Source organism: Gadus chalcogrammus, chromosome 13 (assembly GCF_026213295.1).
Source record: "Gadus chalcogrammus isolate NIFS_2021 chromosome 13, NIFS_Gcha_1.0, whole genome shotgun sequence".
Lineage (NCBI taxonomy): Eukaryota > Metazoa > Chordata > Actinopteri > Gadiformes > Gadidae > Gadus > Gadus chalcogrammus.
The window spans coordinates 11284524-11302313 of record NC_079424.1 but is presented as its reverse complement, the minus strand read 5'-3'; the positions used below and the strand labels follow the sequence as shown (position 1 = coordinate 11302313).

Below are 17790 nucleotides of genomic sequence, written 5' to 3'. Positions count from 1 at the left end.
GACATCCACCCCAACTACGTAAGACCGCCCGTTTCCATGGAGACGGCTCCCACGTCTTCCCCTCCTAACCCACCCCCCAGCACAGACCCTGCCCCATCCCCCCCTCCCCCCTTACCGATGTCATAGCAACGCCAACCCGACGGTGCCAATGACACCTTAAACAAGCCGGATATGACAGAGAGAGAGAGAGAGAGAGAGCGAGAGAGGAGAGAGTGGGAAGAGAGAGAGAGAGAGAGAGAGAGAGAGAGAGAGAGAGAGAGAGAGAGAGAGAGAGAGAGAGAGAGAGAGAGAGAGAGTGAGAGGAGAAAGATAGAGAGAGATGGAGAGAGGTGGGATAGATAGAGAGAGAGAGAGAGAGAGAGAGGAGAGAGAGAGAGAAGAGAGAGAGAGAGAGAGGGAGAGAGAGAGAGAGAGAGAGAGGAGAGAGAGAGAGAGAGAGAGAGAGAGAGAGAGAGAGAGAGAGGGAGAGAGATATAGAGAGAGAGAGAGAGAGAGAGAGAGAGAGAGAGGAGAGAGAGAAGAGAGAGGAGAGAGGGAGAGGAGAGAGAGGGAGAGAGAGAGAGAGAGAGAGAGAGAGAGAGAGAGAGGAGAATGATAAAGAGAGAGATAGATTTAGAGACGGCCATCTATATAGATATATAAAGATATATACACATCTATATAAATAAAGATATATAGATAAAGAGAGAGATAGAGAGAGAGAGAAGGAAAAGATTGATTACAACAGGGCGGCATGATTAAAGAAACGCTCCAATTAACACCAATTAATTAAATGCTTCTCAGCCGTGCAGAATGCTAATCCTAAACAACCACATTTATTTTTAGAACCCATTTGCATGATGCAGCGGAAGTGATGTAAAAAGATGACGTCGGACACACCTAATTGGTGCTATTCCCGGTGGATTTTTGATTGTTAAAATAAATTATCTTTTTATTAATCCCCTAAGTGAAATTCATGTGTGACAGCAGCCAAATTGGACGGAAAATGCAGATAAAAAAACTAACTAATGAGAGACAAATACATAAATACGGTATAATATATACAGTATAGCATACAACGTTACAGAACTTTTATTTCATGCGACCAGTTTATCCAGACCAATAGGCAATTGCATGCCTGAATCCTCTGAGTTCATTATCCTTTTCTAAGGGACGTTATCATAAGCGCAGACCAAAACTCCTCTGGACGGAACTGGCTAGACCTACAACTAATCAGAGCAATGAAACATGTGTCACATCAGCAGCGGTAACCATCTTGGCTGTTTTGGAAAGGCCTCAATGGTGCTCCTCTGTTTAGTCATCGTATTAAGCCTGTCTCATATTAGATGAACGGCTAGGGCTGACCCAGGCCAGGTCTGCTTGATATCTGCCTGAGCGTGAAGTCGTGCCGGATGCACATGCTAGAGCAAATAAAACATGATCTCACAGTTTCATCTGGTTCCCCAGGGCTACAATTTATTTGGAGTGACGAAAAAAATATGAATTATGTATACATTCTAGGAATTCGACCAGACTAGCTTCAGGTGGAAAACGGGTCAGTCAGATGGAGCTCTCCTTCTGTACGCCATCTTAACATCTCTCTCACCTGGTATTAATGCACTGGCGGCAGTTTGGCCCTGTCCAGGAACACACGCGACCCCTCCCAACATTGCATATGTGTTGACCAATAGGACACTATGATATGTGTGACCAATAGGACCATATGTTATGTGTGACCAATAGGACCCTATGTTATGTGTTGACCAATAGGACCCTATGTTATGTGTTGACCAATAGGACCATATGTTATGTGTTGACCAATAGGACGCAGCAGCCAGCTACGACTTCAACGACAACGACCCGGACCCGTTCCCACGCTACGACTCCACCAACGAGAACAAGTGAGTCTACGTCGATGGAGATCCATTCTATGAGAACCAGCCATATGGAAGTGTTAGGGTCATCTATAGAGGTCCACAGATCCACAGAGACCCTTTATTATTGACTCTTTATAAGGACAGTGAAAGTGTTAAAAGTCCTTCTGTTAAAAAAAAGTTAATCACATAATCTGTTGATTGTAATACTTTCTAGTTTCAAGGTATGCTTTTAAATGGCAATCGAAAGATTAACAGTGAAATCAAGAAAATGTAGAGACAACTAGGAGATTTAAAATAATAGACAATAGATTTAGTCAAATCGACCCCCACAATATTATTTGATGACTCATACTACGCCAGATGCAATTGAGGCTAGTTTTCTCAGCTGCGTAATTACGTGACCACTCAACCTTTATTTGCATTCAGCACAAACAACGTTGACACACGTGAAGTCAAGAGAGTGAATGTTTGAATAAGGAAGAAGGGAAAAACGATACAATGGAAACAGGAGGGTTCAAACATGAACACAAAATAAATTTTAGTGGAGCTTGCACTCCGACATTAACAGATACACAATGATAAACTATGTTATCAAACATGGCCGCCATGGAACAATAGCATACAGTTGAAGCACATGTTGAACCAAACGCGAGGCCAATTCTTTATGATGTTCCTCGTTCCAAGGCACGGCACGCGATGCGCTGGGGAGATTGCCATGCAGGCAGACAACAATAAATGTGGTGTTGGAGTTGCGTACAACTCCAAAGTTGGAGGTAAGGTCAACTTTTATTTTGAAAGATGTTGATTTATAGTGTTGTTTGTTTGTTTGGTTGCTGTGAAAGCAGACGCACACTGAGTACTGCTCAAAAGTATTGTGGGGGTGACCCTGAGGGACCCCTGATTTCTCACTCAGATATACTGCATAAACGCAATCTGAGCAAGGAAAAAACATGTTTTCCACGCGAGGAACATGACATTTGAAGGGTCAGAGTGGCCATCTGGCACTCAATGCCCCGTAATCACCAGCTTAATTATGCTCCCAAAATAGACTGAATATAAATGCCGCCCCCCTCTAATAACAAATGGGCAATTAAGGCTAAATACAATTTGTTCCGCTTTTGGGCAACACCTATTTTTATATTATACTCATTGTGTTTAGTAGAGATGAAATGAGTGGAAAACAGTTGGGGCTGTAAAGAGTGTGTCTGTCTCTCCCACCCAGGGATCCGCATGCTGGATGGGATCGTGACGGACGCCATCGAGGCCAGCTCCATCGGGTTCAACCCGGACCACGTGGACATCTACAGCGCCAGCTGGGGACCCAACGACGACGGCAAGACCGTGGAGGGGCCCGGCCGTCTGGCGCAGAAGGCCTTTGAGTACGGCATACTGAAGGTAGCCGACACGAACAGTACTACTGCAGCCTGGGTTCACGTTCAGTCAGAGTTGGAAGGTCTAATAGTCTGATAGTATACACAACATACAGGGTTTAGTTAAACACTCAAACAGAGGGACACCTACTTGCTCTGTGCAAATTTGTTCAAAACTGTCCAGAAGTTTCCATAATGATTACACGATGATGCATATTGTACCTTATAGAGTTCATCTGAATATGCTATCAGGTTTTTAAGTGAACTTTTACTTTTGACATTGACGAACTGACTAGTTGATGACGAAAACATATTAAATCTTTCTTATTACGATAACGATAACATATTGAATGAAGTCGTTTCTACCAAAACATTTATTGAACGCTTTATCTCCTCCCTTTTCCTTCCTCCTTCCTCCTTCCTCCCTCTTCCCTCCTACACTTCCACCTTCCCCCCTCCTCCCACCCTCCTCTCTGCTACTCAGGGCCGCGGGGGGAAGGGCTCCATCTTCGTGTGGGCGTCGGGCAACGGCGGTCGGCAAGGAGATAACTGTGACTGTGACGGCTACACCGATAGCATCTACACCATCTCTATCAGCAGTGCCTCCCAGCAAGGCCTGTCCCCCTGGTACGCAGAGAAGTGCTCCTCCACCCTGGCCACTGCCTACAGCAGCGGGGACTACACCGACCAGCGCATCGTGAGTCTATCACGCCTTGTTGTTGGTCATGCTCAATGCGTGTGCCGTTAGCATCGAGTTAATACGCGTTGGGGACATTTTTTTATTAGTTTCCATGGCAATTGTAGCAAATGTAAGGAAATACCTTATTTTTTATGTGTAGCATAACAGACCAATGTTTAAGGACTCCAATGATTAGGAAAATCTTGACCTGCTTTACAAATTCAGAGTTAAATAGAGTTAATTCTCTTACTGGGGAATTTCAAAGCCCCCATCATTCCAATTTTGAGGGCAATTTCTGGGGCAAAATGCCTCGTGCTCCCCTTCATGGTTGCTTGTTTCTTTGTGTGGATTTTAGGAAGTTGTATCTATTACATTTATTTTACTTTTTATCTTTCCTATGATGACAACGTGACCTTGCTTGTTCTGTTGATATAAAAAATGTTTGATAGCAAATTGTGGACATTAATTTTGCGTGTTTTCTTCCACTGGCCAAATTAAGTGTTGATATATTTAATTTAAATGCTGTTTTATTAACTTTGCTGTACTGTTTTTGTTTGCTGACAGACGAGTGCTGATTTACATAATGAGTGCACTGAGACTCATACTGGAACCTCTGCGTCTGCCCCACTGGCTGCTGGGATATTTGCCCTGGCACTGGAACAAAAGTATGTACCGCAGAAGCATTAAACTAAACTCTAAGCATCTACAGTGATTCATTGTTAGACCGATCCGTTTTCCTAAAATGTTGTATGTGTACACCTAGGGGTAATTTGAAGGGTTTCAGAGGGTTTTATGATTATTTAAACAACTTCATTTTTGTTTTATAGTATTGGTTATGAAAAAATGTAGGTTCAACAATGAACACTAATTCCACCTGAATCAAATGAGTTGAATCTTAATACCACCTTCATCAAATGAGGTAGGCTAAATCGAATGTTAATGTTTTTTCCCTGCCCAAAATGTTGTATGCTGGTGAATAGGGTACTTGGCTGAAAAGACACAAAACGTCTGCTTGAGTGATCGTTCTGTTTTATTTGTCCCCAAATTTGACATGATCTGTCTCTCTCCCCTCCAGCCCGGAGCTGACCTGGAGGGACCTGCAGCACATTGTGGTGTGGACCTCAGAGTTTGACCCCCTGGCCAACAACCCGGGCTGGAAGAGGAACGGCGCGGGGCTAATGGTTAACAGTCGCTTTGGCTTCGGCCTCCTCAACGCAAAGGCCCTGGTGGACCTAGCCGACCCGGCCACCTGGAAACACGTCCCTGAGAAGAAGCAGTGCATCGTCAGAGACGACTCCTTCCAGCCCAGGTACACGTCAGACCTTCCCACGCTGGGGTCGACGTCGTCAGCCATGTGGGCTGCGGCGACGAGTCGGATCATGATTTATCTAGAAGAAATTCCACATTTACTGCTTGATGCTTCAGACATTCAAATATATGGTTCATAAATTAATACTTAATAAATTAATACTATTATTAGTTATTCTTGTCAGATAAAGCAAGCAAATTGTTTTAAATCAATTTAAGATTGATGCACCCTGAAAATAATCAGCGTTTGATAAATTAAGAATACTACAAAAAGCATATGTCTTTGTGGGGATAACCTAGTAGTATGTCGTCCAACAGCCACATTGTGTTTATTGAAGACGGAGAGAGAGGGCTATTTATATACAGTAATGTTCAAACGTTCTAGCCCCGAATAAATCAAAGCAACATAATCATTGTTGTTACCGATGGCACATCTGTTTTCATGTGCATCTATGACAAGAGAAAAATAATAAGCCCTGGGCAGCCGATGAATGAACTGATGAGAATAACGAAACAGCCCATGTGTTCATTCACCTTAAGGATGACCCTAAAGATCGTTAAAAGTTAACTGCAGCCAACTAGGATCAAACGTTGTCCAAGGAAAGCCAGTTTATCCCTCTGTTCTCTTTTTTCACCAGATGTTGCATTGCGATCCTTTAGGGATTAATAAACACATGCAGGGAGGCTTAGCCTCATTGCTTTTGAAAGTACAGTTACTGCATTCAGCAATACGAATAAGTGAACAGCCAAACTAAAGTGATACTATTATATATTTTTTTGGTGTATTTGGATTATGAGATTCTGTCAAAGTGATACCTTCTACTGTCAATTCACTTTGCTCTATTTCAATTTAATCCTGAGGATTTACATTTTTTGTTTCATTTAGTAATATTACCCACTTCTCAACCCCTTATACAAGCTGAGGAGAGAGGGATTCATTTACGACCTTATATTATTAAGTGAACGGCTGCACAGAACAGAAAGTGCACATTTGCTACTGCTTGCTATGCTGGAGAGATTTTAAATGAAGATATGGTTATGAATGGATCTTTCTGACACAAAATGCTCACGTCACAGAATCGTCTGAAACAGTATAAAAGTGTGTCGTGCAAGTACAAATGTGAGAGGATAAAATCCTGCTTTTACTTTAATCAAGCTATCGATTTTGGTATATCTTCTCAAAAAACTGTTTTTTTTAATGCACAAGGTCAGTACAGCAACGAGCTGCAGAGTCTGCTCCGGGAGGATACCGAGCAGCGCGCGTCACGGCACGATGATGATGACGTGGGACGGTTGTCATGGCGCTCACCATGCCTTTGCTATTTTAATATCCCCCACAGGGCTCTGAAAGCGGCGGGGGAGATCACAATAGAGATCCCCACCAAGGCCTGTGGCGGGCAGCCCAACGCGGTCCACTCCCTGGAACACGTGCAGGTGGAGGCCAGCATCGAGTACACAAGGAGGGGGGACCTGCACATCACCCTCACCTCGCCGTCAGGTCAGAGGAGGACGCGCACGTGCACTTCAATCCATCCATCCATCAACCTCTGTTCATAGAGCGCTAGAACTGCAATGCCGCAAAACGATGAGCCAAACAACGCAGCATGTGTTCGATCAGTGAACAGTAAAACTCGGATACAGTTAAGAGATAGAATTATACTAAGGTTGCATATTAAGTGATTAGAATGTGTGTGGTATGTTTCAAGATTTTGTTAAATAAACAACTTCTTGGCAGATTTTGATGCTCTCAGTTCCTCTGGCAAACTGTTCCCGAACCACATATTCATCATACATTCATGCATGCACATGTTCATGCCTTCCGCATAACTGCCACATTGAATCATTGCCTCTCCAGTGAACTAGTAATGATAGTGTGTGTGTGTGTGTGTGTGTGTGTGTGTGTGTGTGTGTGTGTGTGTGTGTGTGTGTGTGTACGTGTACGTGTACGTGTACGTGTACGTGTGCGTGTGCGTGTGCGTGTGCGTGCGCGTGCGTGTGCGTGTGCGTGTGCGTGTGTTTTTCATGCATTTTAACATGTGTTTGTCCCCTCAGGCACTACCACCGTGCTTCTAGCGGAGAGAGAAAGAGACACATCCTCCAACGGCTTCCGGAACTGGGACTTCATGTCCGTCCACACCTGGGGAGAAGACCCTGCAGGAACCTGGACCCTGAAGATCACGGACACTGTGAGTTACGCCCCTGCTCACCACAGCCGTCCATCAGTGGCCATGTGTCATCAAGTCCAGTCAAGTACATTTTCTGCGTAAAGACCCTTGATCCCATTTACAGTCTGAGAGTGCGTCATAGGCCACATGATACAACACCTCTTAAACCTAATCCCTAATGAGTTGATGGAAAAGTCCCCCAAAATCCAAGGAATTGAGAAGGAACCCAGAAGAGGGATCCCTCCTTCAGGGGGGCGGTTAGGAGCGCAATAGGTGCCAAGGGTTGTGTTTTGAAGAAGGCCTACCTTATTACTATTATTGAAGGGGCCAATCGGCTCAGGGTCGCTGTTGAACCGGCTTCTCAGCTGTGGCGTTGCATGGCTTTCTTTGATTGCTGCTGCTGAACTCGCCATCCATCTGCCCTCTCTTACAGTCCGGCCGTATGGAGAACGAGGGTCGGATCCTGAGCTGGAAGCTGATCCTCCACGGGACGTCGGAGAAGCCCGAGCACATGAAGACGCCCAGGGTGTACGTGCCCTACAACGCCGTGCAGAACGACCGGCGCGGGGTGGAGCACATGGACACCATGATGGAGGTGAGGGTTAGGGTTAGGGTTAACTCACTCAATCTCCTTTGCGATAGACCCCAATAAAATGTAACGGATGAAAGATTAGAATAAATAAATTCTACCTAAAACTTCCTAAAACAAATAATGGCAAATAAATATTTTTTGTTACAAACCAGCTTGAGAGCTTCTGATCAACCCCTCACCAATTATTATTATTATCATATACTTTTTACAACATACTATTTGATAGAAATATGTCATCAAGAATGACAATATTCCCTTGAAAGAGATCCACGAATGATCAGTTGAGGAACATGAATCAGGTTCTCAATTAGAGACCAATAAACTCATCATCGTCATCGTCCATCATAAACTCATCCTGTCTGCGTTGCGTGTGTCATTCAGGAGCCCACTCAGGCCCACCCTCCACAGGAGGCCCCAGATGCTCCCGCCTCTGCAGTGGCCGCGCAGGTCCAAAACGAGTCCTCCAGGGACACAGCGTCCTCCGCTTACTCCCCCACCCTGGCCCTGCTGCGTCTCCTACAGACGGCCTTCAACCGGCAGAGCCCAGCCTCCCAGCCCCACTCTCAAGCCAGGAAGCAGCAGCAGCAGCAACAGCGTCCTGACAATGTCCTGCCAGCAGCACCAGCCACCCGTCTACCACCACAGCAGCTGTACCAGGCCCTGGACAGGATCAACAAGTACCAGGGCAGAGAGGACAGCCTCTACAGTGACTACAGCGACCGGTTCTACAGCTCCAAGCCGTACAGGCATAGGGATGACCGCTTGCTGCAGGCCATGCTGGACATGATCTCCGATGATAGCCAGTGAAGAACTTAGCAAGGTAGGGGAGAGAAGGGGGGGAGAGGAGAGGAGAGGCAGGGAGGACAGGGGAGACAGAGAGAGGAGAGGATAAGACAGAGAGGAAGTTAGTGATGAATGTACGTGAAGAAAAGGGTAAGGGAGAACGAGAGGGGAGGAGAGCGAATAATGTAATAGGGTAGTAAGAGGAGCTTAAAGGAAGCAAAGGGGGTGTATTCTTTCAGTTCATATCATTTCCTCAAAGCTGTATTTCTGATATACTATTATTGCAAATCCAGGCATGCCAAGCAAGGTTTCATACACTTCAGTTCTCCTTATGTGATTTGAATCATATATATATATTATGTTCTCTAAGTATACCTCAACGATTACAACTTCTGCTCCAAATATACTTTCGATACCAGATAGCTAAAACACAAACTGATCTTCTGATAGAGGAGGGGGATGTGGCTCAGAGGCCCGGTCTCTCTTACCTTCACAGTCGAGGGGGAAAGCACGTCATCTTTAGGATCCAGGTTTCTTGTCAATCATAGGGATCATTTAGTTTTTACCATAAGGCCATGATTGTAATTTGTTTTTGAGGACACTTTAAATTATAAAACATCTCCCTCGAAACGCAAATAATCATGAGGTTTAATTCATGGGTGATGTCATACTGCCAAACAAACCCTAACTATATTGTATAATGCTCACATCACACGGTTTGGGTCATGAATGATAGTTATTTCCAAACCAAATTGTAAATTGCAAACAACACATTTTTTCATTTACTCATTTACTTTCATTTAATTTACTTAATAATCTCAGGGGAGGCGAATAAAGGGATTTTAACGTGTTCTGTCTTCTCCGGAGTATTGAATAATCTATATTTATGAATGTTTAGAAACTAGAAGAGCATGCAGGTATGACACGTCCGTTGCACCAACATACTATGACACTCGATTACGTTTTGAAAACCATTGGTCATTGGGTGTTCTGCTAATGAGTTGGAAAGAACCAGTCGGAAGGTTTCTCAGTCCACCACTACTGAAAGGACTCTCCTACTTCTTGTGCAATCTTATTTATTTTGTATGAGTACAATGCTGCATTCAAATAAATATTTTTCTAGAGATTCCAAATAGTTTATGAGAGTAAAATATATATACAAACATATGAACCCTCGCTCAGTTTATTTTACGTTATATAAGTGTAGTGTTCTCAAGTTAATGTGTGTCGAGATTATGAATAGCACTCATTGATACTAATAAACACTGCCAAACATTAGTTTGTCAAAAGGCTTCGGTCAATTTTGGTGACCATGCAAAATATGATATTTGCTCACATACAAGCTAAACAATGCCACCAATTCAAAACCTTAGCATTAACATGCACAAGTCCACTCTCTGATATTTATTTATTTGGTATTATAAAGTAAAAACCTATCAGAGTTGTGTGGAAGTGACCAGCAATGTGCTAGTATGGGGCTCTGCATTGACACCTTCAAGCACTTTGATCTTCTCATATCGCCTTAATGATGCTGTGATGACCTCACCTATTTCTTTTAATGGTTGTATAGCAATTCATTCATTCATATTACAATCAAAGTGTTTTCTTGTGAAGTGATGAAGCCTGTATGCAGAGTAGGCCTACCAATTATATTGCTGATTTGCATTTAGATTTCGATTTAACAACAGTTTTGGTAATGGTTTGGGACTTGCCTTCCTGGTGACTTGTTTCTCTTGCCCTGCGCCAACAAGGTGAACATGAAGATGTTTGGAAAAAATTGTTTACATTTTGCCTTGTAATTTAACCATCCCTTAGAGTAGCCGGTGCTGTTTATGAGTTTGAATCAATGCTTCTGTCCAAATTTGTTTATTCAAGACAAACGTTGCAATGTATGTATGGATGTACAAAAAATAATTTATTGTAATAAACCGCAAAGTGAACTCTTGAGTGGTATTGAGTTTTTGGTTGCTGTTTTGAAATGATATCTCTTGGCTAATCATTTTTGAAATGTATTCAACCATTAAAAATATTCAACCAGCTATAGGAGTAGGATCCAACATTCCTACTTTCATCGAAAAACATAAACACATACAAATGAATCTGAGGGAAAAATGATTAATTTTCAAGTGAAATACACTCCCCTAGTGGAAAACATGGTAAATGCACAATAGAGGAAGAAGCATGCCAATCGTGTTTTTCTCCCTAGAATGTGAATATCCCATTAAAGTACCAAAGTGGTGTACTCTTTGAATGTCTTTTCTGCTATACATAGCCACCTTACTTCTGACTTTGATGTCGTCTGCGCCTTGTTAGACAGATGGACTGATATACTTAGTTCTACTATCGATAGCGCTACAGAAGCAGCGCAACAGGACATTTTCCGTTAGTTTTTGTTTTTTCCTCAGCTTGCCTAACTGATCCCATTTGCACATATTCCCTACATCTGGTGCAATGGTCTAGAGGCGATGCTCCAGCAGAAAGGATTGTTGCGCGTCTTCAAGCGGAAGACGGTGCGGAGTTACTTATGTTAACGTTCAAAGTAAATCCATAAAAAAGAAAGGGAGAAGAAACGGAGAAGAGTTGTGCTGAGGGGCTGAAGTGTGACTTCGGGAACCGACCGGGCCTACACGTCAGAGGATGGCACTCTTCATGTTTAGCAAATGTCGCTCAGGTCAGTAGGCTACGGTCGCTCCGCCTCTTTCCCCTTTCTCTCTACGGGTTTTTGTAGCCTACTCTATTGATATATCGTCTGGGATGATCGGTGTTCATTAGATAGTTTACTTTGGCCTTAACGATGCTTTCAGTGGAGAAGAGAGAGGAAATGGGGGTTGTCTTTCAGTCGAATATGGCGGGTGGAAAACTTGACGCATCGGCATAATTTGATTGGGCCGTTATCAAGTTGTGTACTTTATTAGGCTTCGATGCTGTGTGTGTGTGTGTGTGTGTGTGTGTGTGTGTGTGTGTGTGTGTGTGTGTGTGTGTGTGTGTGTGTGTGTGTGTGTGTGTGTGTGTGTGTGTGGTGTGTGTGTGTGTGTGTGTGCGTGCGCGTGCGTGCGTGCGCGCGCGCGCGTGTGTGTGTCGTATACCTTATTTTGACCTTTCGAAATTAATTATTCATGTATCTCGTTAATAATTAGCGTATGTCTACCCACGGAGCACTTAAGTGCGGTACCTCTAATTGGTTTACAAATTAAAGGATTTTTTGTTCAGGTGATGCAGTCCAATGAGGGCGGTGAAGTTCGTGCAATTGTGATAAAGGGCTACATAGATTAACTCAACTACACTACACACACCTCCTTTACACTGTTGACAATTATAGCCGAATTTGTACATGCAGATCCTACCACCATTTTCAATATGTATTTTACTTATTTGTGTCATCAACCGCAATCTACTGGCATGTGTGCTTATGTTTGTGCACGTGTGTTCGGGAATGTGAATGTTTCCTGATGTGTGTCCAATAGGGCCAGTAAGGGTGAGCAAAGCACGGATGGTCCTGTACAGCCTCCTATTGTCTCTTCTGATATGTGAGTGTGCTGCACAACCATTTGGTGCAGGGTAGGACTTTGACCTGCATATAGCACATCTTAGAGTACACAAATTCTGACACAACTCTAAGTACAGAAGACAATGTTTATTAACCTCCTGGTGACCTGTTCATCATGTTCAGAACATCCATCAAAACATGAATCAAACACATGACTACAATATGCCGTGGACATATGCTCTGCAAACAATGTTATTGATACCAGCTGAATAAATTGGCCGCCCGTTAATAATCTTGCAGTGATTATATGGTGAATATTTGAGAAAGTTTTCTAATGACAATATATCTGCACCCCTTTTAGACCTTTTCCAAAGGTCCAAGGCCACAGTCCTTGTCAACGGCGGTCATCCTCCTATCCTAGGCCTGGAGCCCGTCGAGGGGGAAGCAGACACTCCAGACACGGGCACCTCATTAGGACATCAGCCTCTCCTGGAGACCCCCTGGGGAGCCCCTTTGGTGTGGGGGGAGAGCAGCGAGTCAGCAAATCACAGGGCGAAATTCTCCCAGCGGGAGGTCCGCGTGGGCCTCCTCGTGCTAGCCGTGGGCGCTTACGGCCTGCACCTTCGCCGCTTCCTCCTGTCGGCCGAGGTGAACTTCCTCCCGGGCCGGGGGGTCACGTACTACGTGCTTTGCGATAATCCCCGCTCCCTGGAGCCCCCCATCAAGCTGGCCCCGGGGAGGGACCTGAAGGTGATCCCCGTGGCGGAGATGCCCGGCTGGGACCGGTTGGCCCGTCGCCGCATGGACCTGATCGCCGCCGCCATCAAAGACGAGGTCGGTGACGCGGTGGCGTACGTCTTCTGCGCCGACGTCGACCAGGAGTTCACGGCGCCGGTGAGAGAGGAGATCCTGTCGGAGCTGGTGGCCACCCTGCACCCCGAGCTGTACGGGATGCCCCGGCACGCCTTCCCCTACGAGATAGAGGAGAGCTCTGCGGCGTGCGTGGACGAAGACGAGGGAGACTTCTACTACACCTCGGAGCTGTACGGGGGGCGGGTGGCCGAGGTGTTCCGCCTGGCCCGGGCCTGCTCCCTGCTCATCCTGGAGGACCAGGAGAAGGGGTTCATGGCCAGGGGCATGGAGGAGAGCTACCTCAACCGCTACCTGATCGACCACAGGCCCACGTGCGTCCTGTCCCCGGAGTACAGCTGGTGGGACTCTGCGCTGTCGGCGGACGTGCCCGTGCAGCGGCTCATCTCCCTGGGGAGACAATGCGAGGCTCTGGATGAGAGGAAGAGAGAAGAACGCAGATGCTGAAGGGATGGGTCAAAGACAGGGCAGCCTGCTGGCTAGCCCCGGCTTGGAGTTAAGGTTGGAGACACCACTGAAGAGACATGCAAAGGCCTAAAGGTTTCATTTTAGCAATTTAACTTTTATTAAAATGAATTAAAAATTGGAACAATCTAAACCGGAGCACAATACAATAGCTGTGTTTTATACTTTACAAGGGAAACCCAAATGTATGCTTAGCATTTATTAAATACCTAATAAAAACCTTTTGACAAGGCAAGCAACCTCCATACTAGACCCCATCTTGTAAGCCTGTTTAAGCCACAAGCATGCTGAGCGGAAATGTGCAATCTGCTCTCAATTAATAGAATAGCATTTCTGCACAATGGCCATCTTTTCTCTAGCAGACAAAGAGGAAAAATGACATGCCTCCGCCCCATTAAGGTCAGCTATAGAGATAACCTACCCTCAGCTTTGCAGGCAGCAGTGATAAGAGTCAACAGCGTAAGTGCACACTTTCCCTACATAGTGGTGAATCATTAACTGGAAAAGCTGCTGTTTTTCAAGGTCTTTAAATAGCAGATGAGGGGAGGGGGAACAGGGGGTGTTGTGGATGCTTTAATAAACATGCCCCTGTTGCTGTACCATAATAATCTTCACTGGGAATGCTGCATTTGTACAAATTTGGAGAGCGAGGGAGAGAAACTAATAAGGATTTTAACTTGGTACCTTTTGAATACCCACCCTGCAGCTTCTCACACACATAAACACTCTACGTGACTTTCTCTCTTTGTCTGCTTGTGTAAATGGGAGGATAACAGTACAGCAGATGTTTCTTTCCCATGCCAGTAGAGCCTTTCGTCTGGGCCAGATTGCCACGTGGATACATGCATAATGGGCTCACCGGTTATTACTTTTATAGCTTGAACTTGAAGCTGTGTGCATTTTTTGCAACCACCCATATAAGTTGGATATACATTAAAAGACTTCATGAAGAAGTGGTTATTCGTGTAGCTTTCATTTACTTAGGAGGTCTAACATTAGGTCCAGGTACAAATATATCTTAGTAGTAATTTTGAGTGTTTAAACAGTTTAAATGTGTGTACTTACATGGGTCTGTTTGTGTAGGCAGACACACCTGATATATGTTGGCCTGATACTGCTACCGAATGATATAATTGTCAGGGCTCCTGACAAACTCACTAACTCCTGACTAATCCCATAAGAAAACCCTACATCAAATATCAATATACTCTTGTTGCAGTATCCTCAGCCAAAAACGGACCAAAAATAAGTAAAGGATGTTCACCTGCATGGCAAGGAATGACCTTTGAGCTCAACATAACCTCACATTATTAAGGTTATCAAAGAAAAGCCAATAGGTTGCTGGAGCAAAAAACGAAAGAATATATGGCACCCAGCCCCTTTAAAAGAGGGCCAAACTTCTCACTCAATGCTGCAATAAACATGAATTTCAGAGGTGTTTCAGGAGGCATATCACGCAGTAAAGAGCAGCAGGCATTTCTGTATCTGCGAATAATCACAGTGTGAACATGCGATGTTGATTAGCACCAAAATGGGAACCGGGCTAAGTAACACATTTGTTAATGATCAACTTCTATGCTGCCAAAGGATATGCAAGGTAGGAGGATGACCATATACTGAAGAGATTGAAGAAAAGATGGGTTCTAAACAGTCTTTCTCAAACTGTTTTTAGCTGTCAGTAGGGCTTGACCCTTGACCCAGGGGCCCCTGTACACACAAGCCTGAAAAGACAGAACTTTAATTGGCAAATCAACATTAATGTAAAAATGAAGTAGGTGTCCGTTTTCCATCTGTGATTGTGATTGTTGTGACACAGAGCCGGCCCCGGGCATACGCTGTGTAGGATGAAGCCTAGGGAGCCAACCGTCCATAGCCAAGAAAAACAAAACACAAAATGATTTATTTTATTTTGCATTTGAGAATAAACATTTAGAAATAATTATGCAGCAAGCCACCCCCATGCATGTATAATAAGAACCCTAGGAAAGTTATCCTTCATAAGTATAATGAATAGACAATTTATTCTAACAAGTAGCACCATTATAATACTATAAGGATTTAAAACCTATGCATCGGGCATTCTAGACAGGGGTGGTTGAACTAGTCCAACCTGTGGGCATCGCCACGATTTGGGGAATTATATCAATAAAGGGGATTATTGCTAAAACACAAGACAGGCGCAAGAGGTATACAACACAAAAAAAGACAGGACAAAACAGCAGAGGAGCCTCACATGATACCAACACAATGAATGAGATGATGACTCTGTTCAAGATTAAATTAGATCAGTGGGGAAACAAAGTACCACAGCTGACATGAGCACAGATGAGAAGGAGGTTTCAAGTCGTCTATTCATAAGAATGTTAAAAATGGAGAATGGAGAATGTTCCAGCTTAATAAGAAGAAAATTAAAACAATTGTATGGATTGATTGCCAAACTAACCCTTCAGTTAATCTAAGGAATACCACCATTTTTTAAATTGATTTAGTGATTGATAACCATAAAACACCAGAGCCTGCTTTGCATAAAATATGTATTATATAAAACAGACAGGTCTTTAGAAGAGACCGAATGCAGTTGGCATATGAATAAAACCTTACTCCTCTAAAATACTTAATCAAAGCGGATTAATAAGGAAAACATTTTTAGTTTAATTCAGTTCAGACGAAGTCTGGATACGTAGGAAGAGGAGACTTTGGAGAGACTCAGGTAGCTGAGTCAACTGAATGTGAGTATTTAGTCTTTGCCTCAACTGATTGTGAGCATTATATTTTACTGTTCGCCCCCTTACTGGATGTATGATATTTGCTGCTTTGATTGAGCTTGTATTAATAAAAAAATCTGCACTTAATCTGTTAATTTGTGTGTGTGTGTGTGTGTGTATGTGTAAGGGGGGGGGGATGTTGGCCTAAGGAGGGGCAACTTCGGCTGTTCTTGCCTATGGCACCAAAGATGCTGGGCCAAACTGCAACTTTCAGGGTTTGACAGTTCAATGGGTATTTGGCAGACAAACGAGAAGCACAGGTTTAAACAGTCAATAATATAATATGCCAGTTTTTTCTAGTATGGCCCCCTATGGTATAATCAGAAATAGTTAAAGTAAAGACTGGTGGCGCCTATACTGTAAAACCAGTTATTATAGGATCATACATTGAGAATTAGGAAAGTTCACAATACGGCACAATACATTTAATCTTATAGGGGCGTGTATACATTTTGATGTCTTAGGTGAATTATTATCCCTTTGGACAACAGCTTCAGGCCTTTTTGTAAACACACCAGCTGTGAAATAGACAAAAGAATGCACCTATTTGGGAACAAAGAGAACCAATAGTATGCCACATTGAACGCTTGGGTGTCCGAGGCTCAAGACCCAAATGCTTTCTAATAAACCTGGATTTTTATTTTTTATTTTTTTTCAAAAATAACCTGTTCATCTGTCATTCTGATGATCACGCTCAAAGCCATTTAATGCAGCCCTGTAAGTGAACAACAGTTTTTGAGATACACATTAAAATCATTCAACGATAACATGTACTTTGAATGTTAATGAGTGTGTGTGTGTGTGTGTGTGTGTGTGTGTGTGTGTGTGTGTGTGTGTGTGTGTGTGTGTGTGTGTGTGTGTGTGTGTGTGTGTGTGTGTGTGTGTGTGTGTGTGTGTGTGTGTGAGAGAGATGTGAGTAACCCAGTCGGGGAAAAGGGTGGGGTAAAACACTACGGTAATCTATTGGAATCACACAGGCCTTCCCACACCCTGCCTGAGGCAATAACACACGAAACTTACTGTCTAATCATGTCTTGGGGACTGAATGTGAAAGATAGTAGCTGCCTCACACGACACACTGGGTTTATGTCGGATCTTACCATTCAATTCAACCAGAAATCATTACAAAAAACAAATGCTGGATAAACATGTTTAAAGATGTTTGGTTTATTTGGCTAGGTCATAAGAGCTATTTAGGGACCTAAATTTAGCCAACGAGGCTGTTTGATAAACCATTCCTAATAAATGTGTGTTTAGATGGTGTGACCTTTTTGATGACATTTCCCTAAGTTGATTCAACTTGTCAATATCAAAGCAGAAGTTACAGTAGGTAAATAAGACAAGGAACGGTTATTATTATGTTGGTGTATTCTACGTCGTGAAGTTGACCATTACTTGGTAGGTCATTAATCGAATGGGATGCAGCAGGTAAGCGTGTCAGCCTCACTCC

The 17790-nt window shown here is 43.7% G+C and overlaps 2 protein-coding genes across 2 annotated transcripts in view; both read left to right on the top strand.

The window, feature by feature from the left end:
* pcsk1 (proprotein convertase subtilisin/kexin type 1) overlaps positions 1-10688 on the top strand; it is a 17297-nt gene extending 6609 nt beyond the window's left edge. The window contains exons 4-14 of the mRNA XM_056606846.1: positions 1-18; positions 1804-1880; positions 2541-2629; positions 3079-3251; positions 3711-3923; positions 4470-4570; positions 4981-5214; positions 6554-6711; positions 7266-7399; positions 7812-7973; positions 8352-10688. The exon at positions 1-18 is cut by the window's left edge and continues 129 nt beyond it. Coding sequence (XP_056462821.1) covers positions 1-18; positions 1804-1880; positions 2541-2629; positions 3079-3251; positions 3711-3923; positions 4470-4570; positions 4981-5214; positions 6554-6711; positions 7266-7399; positions 7812-7973; positions 8352-8777 — 1785 coding nt within the window. The 3' untranslated portion in view covers positions 8778-10688. The remainder of the gene's footprint in view (positions 19-1803; positions 1881-2540; positions 2630-3078; positions 3252-3710; positions 3924-4469; positions 4571-4980; positions 5215-6553; positions 6712-7265; positions 7400-7811; positions 7974-8351) is intronic.
* A 239-nt stretch (positions 10689-10927) lies between these two features.
* On the top strand, positions 10928-16441 carry LOC130402618 (globoside alpha-1,3-N-acetylgalactosaminyltransferase 1-like). The gene is made up of 3 exons (XM_056606850.1): positions 10928-11424; positions 12218-12280; positions 12602-16441. Exons 1-3 carry the CDS (start codon positions 11391-11393, stop codon positions 13555-13557), a joined length of 1053 nt encoding a protein of 350 aa, XP_056462825.1. The 5' UTR covers positions 10928-11390; the 3' UTR covers positions 13558-16441.
* The last annotated feature ends 1349 nt before the right edge of the window (positions 16442-17790 follow it).

Coding starts and splice junctions, on each gene's coding strand:
- LOC130402618 (XM_056606850.1), top strand. CDS start 11,391: ATGGCACTCTTCATGTTTAGCAAATGTCGCTCAG. Junction 11,425..12,217: donor GTTTAGCAAATGTCGCTCAG/GTCAGTAGGCTA, acceptor TGTGTCCAATAG/GGCCAGTAAGGGTGAGCAAA. Junction 12,281..12,601: donor CCTATTGTCTCTTCTGATAT/GTGAGTGTGCTG, acceptor CACCCCTTTTAG/ACCTTTTCCAAAGGTCCAAG.